The 10,719-nt window shown below is 30.3% G+C and overlaps 3 protein-coding genes across 5 annotated transcripts; 2 read left to right on the top strand and 1 right to left on the bottom strand.

Moving 5' to 3' along the window:
- The first annotated feature begins 44 nt into the window (after positions 1–44).
- On the top strand, positions 45–4,827 carry LOC130447364 (protein O-glucosyltransferase 2-like). 3 transcript variants are annotated; one of them, XM_056784168.1, is made up of 6 exons: positions 45–351; positions 441–795; positions 852–1,159; positions 3,384–3,463; positions 3,561–3,621; positions 4,329–4,825. In XM_056784168.1, the coding sequence occupies exons 1-6, from the start codon at positions 185–187 to the stop codon at positions 4,342–4,344; spliced, it is 987 nt and encodes a 328-aa protein (XP_056640146.1). In that variant the 5' UTR covers positions 45–184; the 3' UTR covers positions 4,345–4,825. The 3 variants fall into 3 exon arrangements, with proteins under 3 accessions (XP_056640146.1, XP_056640137.1, XP_056640129.1); XM_056784159.1 differs by lacking the exon at positions 3,384–3,463 and having other exon boundaries at positions 4,329–4,827; XM_056784151.1 differs by having other exon boundaries at positions 46–351; positions 3,384–3,621; positions 4,329–4,827.
- On the bottom strand, positions 4,734–5,474 carry LOC130447381 (enhancer of yellow 2 transcription factor-like). The gene is made up of 2 exons (XM_056784180.1): positions 5,334–5,474; positions 4,734–5,084 (listed from the first exon to the last, which is right to left on the bottom strand). Exons 1-2 carry the CDS (start codon positions 5,393–5,395, stop codon positions 4,841–4,843), a joined length of 306 nt encoding a protein of 101 aa, XP_056640158.1. The 5' UTR covers positions 5,396–5,474; the 3' UTR covers positions 4,734–4,840.
- Positions 5,475–6,672: 1,198 nt separating this feature from the next.
- Positions 6,673–10,595, top strand: LOC130444980 (nucleolar protein 10). Its single transcript, XM_056780388.1, has 8 exons — positions 6,673–6,840; positions 6,897–7,157; positions 7,208–7,557; positions 7,612–7,840; positions 7,896–8,191; positions 8,246–8,630; positions 8,690–8,955; positions 10,338–10,595. The coding sequence occupies exons 1-8, from the start codon at positions 6,775–6,777 to the stop codon at positions 10,555–10,557; spliced, it is 2,073 nt and encodes a 690-aa protein (XP_056636366.1). The 5' UTR covers positions 6,673–6,774; the 3' UTR covers positions 10,558–10,595.
- The last annotated feature ends 124 nt before the right edge of the window (positions 10,596–10,719 follow it).

The raw sequence follows: 10,719 nt of genomic DNA, 5'->3' as shown, positions 1-10,719 counted from the left end.
TATAAACATAGCATAATAGATTACGCAGTGCAAAGCTCGAACGCAGTAAATTATTATTTTTCACTCTATGTCAATAATCAAACGGATATAAACAAAAAGTGTAAATAGTAGGAACAGTTTTTAAATTGAAAATATTTATTAAAGTTTATGTTTTTTAAAATACAAATTTACAATATTTATTAGAATGAAACTTTTTACTACATTTTTTGTTTTAATGAAACTCTTTATTATTTGTTCAACTACTGTTAAAAGTAGTGACCAATTAGGTAAAATATGGGGCCCCGGTTTATCTCCGGAAAAGATCGTAATGCCAGCTAGATATTTTTTTGTTAATCTCATAACCAACAATGGGTAAGTATACGTTAATTTTAATTGATATTATTTAGTATTTTCCGAAATTTATATCTACAATGTTAAATCTAACTTTATTTTCATTTTAGGAGTACAGTTGGTGAAAATACAGAGTTACAGGTAGTCGTGGATGGAAAAACAAAGAATAACAAACCATGTCGTATATGGACTAACGTTCTTGATAGAAAAGATAACAGTTACATTGTAAGGTATAAATTATATGAAACATGCTCTTATTTAAAAATTTCTGTCACCTATAATAATGAACATTTAGCAAAATCTCCCTATTTAATAAATTCTCCTGTTAAATCGGATGATTGCGTTTGTCCCACGCGAAATATTAACAAATCATTAAACGCGTGGGAGTGTGGGTCTGTACCAAAGTTTATAAATGATAAATTGAGTGTGTTTAGGAAGATAAATTGGACGGAACAGAGAAAAGAAGTAAATATTTTTACATAGCGATTGAATATACGAAAATAAACGATTTTTATTTGTAGATTATAGAGAGATTTAATCAACCACACTCTGTAAGCCTCTGTCATTACATAGTTAAAAATAATAAAATATACAGAAAATGTTATGGGAAATATGTTGGTTTTAATATATTTGTAGATAATATATTGTTATCATTAACTAGAAAAGTAGTTTTACCAGATGTAGAGTTTTTTTCGAATTTGGGCGATTGGCCATTATCCACTTTAAAGAAAAAATATCCAATTTTTTCTTGGTGCGGCAGTACTGATAGCTTTGATATTATAATGCCCACTTATGATATAACCGAATCTACTTTGGAGAATTTGGGAAGGTAATGTAAGTTTTTGTTTAATTTTGGTTTAGCAAAAATCGATTTTAGACACAAATTTGATGGTAATTGACTCAATTTAACTTCTCTCTACTGAACGGCCCAAATTTCAGTCGAAGAAACGAATATATTACAAAATTTTTTAATTAACTCCAAAATTAAATGAAAGATAAACTTTTTTGGGTGGTATTTGTACCATTTATTATGATTATTTTTATTTCCTTTGTTCTCTTTCGGTAAAAATTTTGGAAATGAGATTTATGTTATAACCATAGAATCCAAAATTTTTCTCGACTTTTTTTCCATCTATTTGTCACCTTTTTTGAGGAATGTAGTATATTTTCAAAAAATACGTAATAAAACACAATTCAAATAAAGAAACAGTTGAATTTAATATTCTAAACAATTTTTACAAATCCTAACCTAACTTTATTTAGGTTAGGATTTGTTGTTAGCCTTTTCCAGAAAGACATCATTAACATTTCGGCCATTTTTATTTTTTGACATACAATGTCATTCGAATACTTGTTGTATTTGTAAACAATGGAGAGATTTTTATTATTAAATCCTTAATCTCATGCACAATTATTCGAAAATGTCTTATTATCATCGTGTTGTGAATTGTTCATCGCTTTCTGAGCGAGATAGCGTATCATTTTTCTGATTTCCTTCCGTTTTAACCAATAGAAAGCATTTAAATGTACTGTCGGAAATCAGAAGAAATGTGAGTTTAAGTGCTTTGAAACGGACGCCTTCAACAAGAAAAGCATAGGGGTCAAAATTGTTTATAATTTTTTGGTTATATCGGCACTTCTCAAGGTCAAATAATACATTAGTTAAGTTATAAGGGATGTAGAAGAAAACCAATCTAGTACAAACATTTATATTTTTTATGGGACACTCTATATTCACTTCCATCCATTTTGTCGAAATAATGAAAAATAACAATACTAAAAACACAAAAAAACTCACAATTGAAACACAAGGTTACGTTACAAAATGTAGAATGAATGTTTTGTGTGCCACCTAGGGCAAAATGACTTGTCAGTCACGTATTCTAAAATAGTCCATTGTAGAAATTGTTTTATTAAATACGAGGGATTTTAAAAAGTTTCTGGAATGTTCTAAAGATGAGCAAAAATTATCAATAACAAACAAATCCTAACCTAGTTTTGGTTAGGAATTGCGCAAATTTCTTAATAAGTTGAAAACATTGTTCAAATCATGATATTCAATAGTGTTTTTTTATTTTTCGTCTTTGTATTTACTTTTCGAAAAAAAATACGACTTTTGAGTACAGTTTTCGAGAGACAAATCGGAGAATTTGAGGTTTTTTATTGATCAAAATAATGTTTGAATTTTATATACTAAATATACAAAATACTAATTTTTCGATTTCTGAACACCAAAATAGGGTAAATCTCACTCTAACATTTACAAAAATTTATTGTTGAGGAAAATTGTGATTTTTTGTTAGGTTAGGGATACTTTGAGTTATATTTAAAGTAAATAACATGTAGAAATAAAATTATGTGAACCGTTGAGAGCCAGTGGCGGATCCAGAGACCTGTATTAAGGGAAGGTAACAAAGAATTATAAAAAAAATAGTCCATAGAGTTTGAAAACCAAAATTTTAAAACTTTTTTTCCCTATTTGACACCGAAATATAACAATTCAAACAATTTTCTTAAATTATTAAAAATTTTGAGAAATTTCTAACCTAACTTATGTTAATTTATTATTATTTATTTTTTTTTTCACAAATTGTTTATACTTTTCGAAAAAATACGACATTCTTTAAAAAAAATTTCAAGTATAAATTATGGGAGAGAAATCCGGAAAGTTTGTGGTTTTTGGATTTTTTATTGGTCAAAAAAGTGTCAAAATTTTGTTTTGTGAACTTAAATGCGTTGAAAAATTTAACGAAATGACAGAAAAGTTATTGGAAATATTAATTTTTCGATTTCTTATTATTTATTCATTGTTTTTTTTGTACCGAGAAGGATGGTTTCATGTGGAGGGCGAACGCTCCTGCTCGTAGTACTAAGGTAATTCTACAATTTATTTCTCCATTACTGTGTGTAGTATGTATGTAAAAATTATGTAACTTCCCTCAAATTTCGTTTCGATGGTCTGAAATTTGTATCGTTTGATTGGTTTTCGTTAAAACGAATTTTTTCTACATTCAAAGTATATTTTTACATAAATATTGAAATAATTATTTTAGAGTAACTCTGGATGTACTCTCAGTACAGGGTAATACTGATGGCCCATGGGAAACCCGAATACCCAAATTATTTTGGAGAGGTAGAGATTCTAACCAATATAGATTAGAATTGATAAAACTTTCCAAGGAATATCCGGATTTAATTAATGCTTCTTTAACTAATTTCTTCTTTTATAGAGATCAGGAACATATTTACGGACCAAAGACTGAACATATATCGTTTTTCAAATTTTTCCAAGTAAGTAATCATCCTCACAATTTTCTGCTGTGACAATTTGTCTTAACCATCTGGTTCTTTGTGTTATAATTCAGCTCTAGATCCTTGGCTTCAATCTTCACTATTCCTCTTCATTTCCTGCAGTCCTTTGCTACTTGCCAGTTTTTCTTTGGGATTCTTCTTCTTCTCCCTAAAGCATCATTTTCACAATTCTTTGCAATGTGTCCTAACTCCTGTTCTTTGTATTCGAACTATTTGTGTTGTAATTCAGTTTTACAGGTTTTCTTGACACTTGGCTTTAATCTTTTCCACTATTTTCTCCATTTCTTTCAGTTTTTTATCCTTCTCTCTACTCGATCCTTTCTACTTCATCTATATCCCACCTAATTTCTTGTAGCTATTTTTTCTTTGCAATGTGTCCCTAATAATCTTGCTCTTTGTGTTATAGTTCAGCTCTATGGGTCTTCTAGACGCTTGGCATCAATTTACTTCACTATCCCTCCCATTTCCTTGAGTCTTTTGCTATTTCTCTTTATTCAATCCTTCCTACTTCATCTATATCCTATTTGACATTTCGTAGACAGCTTTTCTTTGACTTCCTCTTCTTCTTTGTTAAAAAATAGTACAGAAAGATGTCTTTGTCTCTCCTATACCCCAATAATTACAATTTTATGGAATTTATTTATAAAACATTTTGTTTCGCCGTCCTTAAGTCTTCCTGTTTTTAGTACAAGTATCAGTTAGCTATTGATGGTACAGTAGCAACATATAGAATGCCGTATTTACTAGCTGGTGGTTCGTTAGTTTTCAAACCAGAATCGAAGTATTTCGAACATTATTATAAAGATTTAAAACCTTATGTTCATTATGTACCCGTTAAAAGTGACATCAGTGATCTTATTGAAAAAATAAAATGGGCTATAAATAACGACAAGGAAGCTAAAGAGATAGCTTCGAATGCACAAAAATTTGTTAATGAGAATTTGTTACCAAAAAATATATTCTGCTATTATTTCCACTTATTTAATGAATTTAGTAAAATTATCACCAGTAATATAGAAATTTTGGAAGATATGGAGTTTATTGAGCAAAAGAAGATGGAAAAATGTGATTGTAATAACAAAAAAGATGAATTATAAACTGTTTTTTTTTATTACCAACGAATCTTTAATCTTGAAATAAAATTACACATTTATGAGTTATAAATAAATTTATTTACAATTAATACCATTATTTTTATTTAAAAACCTTTACTGTATCCTGTTTTATCAACATTTATTAGTATTATCTCTAATTCGTGAAGAAGTTCTCTTTTTACAGCATCTGGTACCATGGATCTAGCTTTGGGTGTAATCTGAGCTATGAGCTCATCTACTGTTGGTACACGATTCTCTCCGTTATCTAAAATCGCTTTACGACACGCCAATTTTACTTGATCTCTCCAACCACTTTCAATAAGACGAGTCTGAACCAATTCCCTTACTCTGCAATAAATTTAAAAAAAAGTACATTACAATTTAAATAACAGGTATTTCAGTCTTTATCAAAATATGTTTTGATAAAGACTGAAATAGGTCGGAGCGTCAATTTTTATCTGTTATTTTAAACTGGTTTTCGATCGAAAGAAACCTAAAATTAAAGTAAATCATAACGAAATACATATAGAAAAAGTCTAAGAAGTAAAAATTTAAAGAAAATACGAGTTTACATTCATACTGATTATAAAAACAAACCTATCTAAGCCCTGATTTATATCCAAGTGAAGACTAATTTTTGAATCGTAATCTTGAGGCATTGTTTTTAACTAAAAATGTTTAAAAAGTTTTGACAAATTGAGGTTAGTTTTATTTAGTAGTTGACAAATTAGGATTTTTCGTAAACTATGATCGGGTTAATCCGATCATGATCTGATTGCTGTTCGGAAATGCGTTCAGCTGAAGGGTTTTTCATTTGTCTATGGTTCTTTGAACTTCAAGTTATTGATTACCCTTAAATGGCTGTTTATCATTAATCCTCATGAGTAGGTTATTGACATTTGCAGTTTTTATACTTTCGGCATTTCATGGAAGCATTAACGCCCAAAAAAGTAATAAAAATCGAAAGTACTTGTATATAATGTTCTAAATTTGAAATTTTCACCGGAAATTGAACATGACTTTCGGAAACTGTGATCTAAATCTCGTTTTGGGGTTAGGATCCTTAATCAGCTGATAGGGTTATCCACCCGAACTCGGATTATAGCTTCCGAAAAGTTCTATTGTCTTTATCAATACTGGTACATTGAACACGAGTGTATATATATATATGTGCATATTACTGCGGTTAATTATATATCGTCTTATTCTACTTTAGCTGAAACTGAGACTACTTAGTTCTTTTAGGAAAAGAAAATTAATACTGGCAATTAAATTATATTCACAATTTTTCTATCTCTAGCCAAGATATTAGAAAACGTTGAGCGCACAAAACTTAAGTGTACTAGGTTTACTCACAGAACATACCCAAGTATGCTCTGTTGAGTTGCCTCCGTGCTCTTGTCACTGATTTCTGTATTGCTCTTTTTCTAATAGAAAGAAAAGGGCAAGTTAAAATTTGAGTTTATGCCGCCAAGATTTTGTTCAAAATTTTTGAAGACATTGAAAATCTAATAATTTTTTTATTTACCACTTCACTTTTATTATAAAAACACTACCGGATGCATTAGTGAGCAATCTTCTTCATCATCGATGTTAAAATAATTTTCGTTAATATTTCAAACTGCACTTTTCGGTTTTTTTAATATTATGATTTTATTTGTCTGAATTTTAAGATACGAAGATAATAAATCTCTGTTTTATGCATAAAACAGTTGAAATATGTTAAACATCCTGGGGTAAAAGAAAAGAAAACGCCAAACTGTGGACGGTGGAAAAAAGCACCTTTTTTTTATTTTTTAGAAAACTATAGTTTTATAGCATTAATAAATTATTTTAAATTCTATATTCTCATACTTAAAGTTAAAATCAGATCTATTATATTTCAGAGAATATTATTTAATTGAATAAATAATATAAATCAGAAATATAGACATGCGCACTTTAACAATTTCCTCGTGCTTTGCTTGGCAACGAGCTTATTTAACCTTACAATTGAAAATAAATCGGGAATGGGAATAATATCATAAAAGAAGCAAAAATGCAGGTTTCCGATCCTAATAACGTTAAAATTTACAATTTAAGTGCTGGAAAATCTTTACCAGAGGTAAATATTTCCATTTTTTATCATGTAACTATCATTTTTTCAAACGAAACTTTTAGTGGTTATCTGAGAGGAAAAGAAGAGCATTATTAAAAAAAAATGTTGATATTAGAAGACGTATTGAACTTATTCAAGATTTTGATATGCCCGGACTTAGTTCAACAGTAAAAGTTTCAAAAGATGGTCAATACATACTTGCAACAGGTATTTACAAACCTAGAATAAAATGTTTTGATGTAAACAATTTATCATTAAAATTTGAACGGTGTTTTGATTCGGAAGCAGTTACTTTTCAAATACTTAGCGACGATTATAGCAAGGTACTTAATAACTAGATTTTTTTCCATAATTTTATAAAAATTAATTTTAGCTCGTTTTTTTGCAATGTGATAGATATATAGAATTCCATGCGGCTTTTGGTCGGTACTACAGACTTCGAATACCAAAATTCGGTAGAGATATGCAATATGATTATCCTAGTTGTGATTTGTTTGTCGTTGGGGCTTCTTCTGATATTTATAGGTTGAATTTGGAAAGGGGACAGTTTATGACACCTTATACTAGTACAGCTTCATCTATAAATAAATGTTGTATCAATCCTTATCATCAGTTATTAATTTGCGGTACACAAGAGGGTAAAGTGGAAGCTTGGGATCAAAGAAGTAAATCTATAGTTGGTACTTTGGATTGCGCTTTTACGTGTTTTAACGAAAATAAAGAGTAAGATTTTTCTTTATAAAAATAGATTACAGGTTTTTACGGGATTTTTTTTAGTATGGAAAGTTTTCCATCAATAACAGCTTTAAAATTTAATGGTGCTTTACAATTAGGCGTGGGTACAGCTTCAGGACAAGTACTTTTATACGATTTAAGATCAAATAAACCTTTTTATATCAAGGATCACATGAATGATTTGCCTATAAAAGATGTAGAGTTCCATTATCAGCAGGATTTGGTGTTTTCTTTAGATTGTTCGGTATTAAAAATTTGGGAAAAAAATAATGTAAGTACCACTAATATAAATATGTTTGTATTATTTTTGTTTTGTTGTTATTTAGGGACAGTTATATACATCGATAGATGCTTCTACGGAGTTTAATAATCTTTGTACAGTACCTAATACGGGATTGTTATTTCTCGCCAACGAAAATCCTAAAATACAAACTTATTACATCCCCAGTATGGGACCTGCCCCTAAATGGGCGAGTTTTCTGGATTCTCTTACTGAAGAATTGGAGGAAAGTAACACTGAGAATGTTTATGACGATTACAAATTCGTTACTAAAGCGGAATTGGAGAATTTGGGACTTGATCATCTTGTAGGTACTAAATTGTTAAGGGCTTACATGCACGGGTAAGTGTTTTTACAATAAATATTTTATTTATGATAATTTTTAATTATTTTTAGTTATTTTATGGATATTCGTTTGTATAAAAAAGCCAGAGCGGTCGCGAATCCGTTTGAATTCGAGGAATACAGAAAGAAGAAGATAAAAGAAACTATTGATAAAGATAGAGAAAATAGAGTGCAAGTTAACAAACTTCCTAAAGTTAATAAAGATCTGGCGCTTAAATTGATGAACGAAGAACAAAATAGCAAGAAGAATAAAGTTAATGCTGCTAATTTATTGGTTGATAACAGATTTAAGGCTTTGTTTGAAAATCCAGATTTCGAAGTAGATAAAAATGCAGATGAATATAGATTATTGAATCCGGTATTGTCTCGATTGGATACTGCTAAAGCTAAAAAATTGAAGAAATCTTTGATATCGGAAGATTTCGAACCGATCGAGGTGAATATAATTAATTACGAATTTAATTGGAATTGGAAAAAAATCTTAATTTTTCTTAGGAGGAAATGGAAGGTAAAAATAGTTCCGAAGAAGACACAGAAGATGAATCTGAAGAAGAAAGTTCAGATGATGAACATACATGGTCGAAGGAACTTAAAAAACAACATAAAATGATAAATGAAGAACACAGGCAGCAAGAACTAAGGAAGGCCGAAGAAGATTTGAGGAATTTGGAAGAAGAGATTAAAAAACAACCAACTTTGTACGAATTCAAACATGGAGATGAGTTCAAAGGGCTTAATAGTATTAAAAAAAAGACTAACAGGTAAGTAATTGTTATTATAGATTCATAATATGTAATTTGATATTTTTTCTTTTACTTTTCTGAACAAATTGATTTTTTGCTAGTGGTTTTCTTCCTTTTGGTCACACAAACCAAAAAAATAACAAAAATGTTTTTGTGACTTTTAAAGAATTTCAGATGAAGTGGGAAACTTAAATAGGAACACTCTAATGGTACCTCCCTGGACAAGGCCACTCCAAAAAGTGGGAAAACCAAAATAGAAGCACTCTGATAGTGTCTTTATGGAGAGGATGACTCAAAAAAGTGGGAAAAATACTCTAATTTTGTTTTACTGGAAGGGATAACTCCAAAGAATGGAAGAAAATTATTTTGATGGTACTTTCTTGGCCAATGTTATTCCAAAAAGTGAGAAAACCAAAATAGAAGCACTCTGAAGGGGTCTTCCTGGTCAGGATCACTAAAAAAAGTGGGAAAACCCAAATAGTAACACTCTGATGCTATCTCTCTGGACATGATTACTCAAAAAATGGAAAAACATTCTGATAAAGGTTTATTGGAAAGGATAACTTCATTGATGGTGTTTTTCTGGTCAGGATCTGCCTAAAAATGGAAAAAATAAAAGCATCTACCCCTACCAGGATCATTACAAAAAGTGGGAAAAGCAAAATAAAAACACTCTAACTGAGTTTTACTGGAAAGGAATACTTCAAAAAATGAAAGAAAAGCACCTTGATAGTGCCTCCCTTATCAGGATCACTCCATAAAGTGTCTTCCTGAACAGGATTGCCCCAGAAAATTGAAAACCGGAATAGAAGCCATCTAATGGTGTATTCCTGGACAGGAATGCTCCAAAAAGTGGGAAACTAGGAGGAAAGCATTAGGTTGTTGCCTCCCTGACAAGGATTACTTCAGGAAGTGGGAAAACCAAAATAAAAACAATCTGATGGTGTCTTCCTGAGAAGATTTAGGATCAAAAAATAATCTAGAATCCAGTACAGGTACTGGAATTTATTACAACTCTTGAACTTGGTATGGAAGACACAATTATCTTATAGTTAAACTCCTAATCATCTGTCTACCTACAAAAAATTGTTTTTTTTTATTTCATATCAGCCGGTGAATAAATTCCTAATCTAAAAAAATTGTTTAGTCGTGTTTACAGAAAAATCAAAACATTGGCAGTGAACGTGTTAAATTATCATCTGCACTTTTACATATATGAAATTGTTGCTTACGCTTTTCCACTGTCTCCTGTGCTTGGGTAAGGAGAACCCAGTACGGGTCCTGGAATTTATCAGAATTCTAGAGCAGGATATAAAGGACACAATAGACTTTTAGTTTGTAGTGCAATATAACCACAAATTATCTGTTTAATAACATCCTGTAAAGAAAATTATTTCTAGGGCTCCTCTTAGTGAACGGTTAAAAGAAGAAGATGCCTCAGTTAAACTGTTGGGTTCCGTAGGTAATCGAGAAATGACTTTCTCGACTAGGAAAAGGAAGAATTTTTCATTGGAAGAGAAGAACCGAAGACATCGAGAAGAAAGGAAACGTTTAGTACGACCTGGTTTCACAATCAAATCCAAATACAAAACGAAATTCTCAGGTGGAAAACGACGTTAATATCATGTAAATAATAAGTTTTATTTCAGTTATTTGAAGTTTTTTTTTTCTTTTCGGTACCCCCCTGTAGTTTTTTAAATTATCCCTTCGGCAGTGAACGTGTTAACTTATTAATCGTATTGTTGCCAATTATGAAAAAATCTAAATTGCGGCAGTGAACGT

This window comes from Diorhabda sublineata, chromosome 1, assembly GCF_026230105.1.
Source record: "Diorhabda sublineata isolate icDioSubl1.1 chromosome 1, icDioSubl1.1, whole genome shotgun sequence".
NCBI classification, from domain to species: domain Eukaryota; kingdom Metazoa; phylum Arthropoda; class Insecta; order Coleoptera; family Chrysomelidae; genus Diorhabda; species Diorhabda sublineata.
This window is presented reverse-complemented; position numbering and strand designations above follow the sequence as displayed.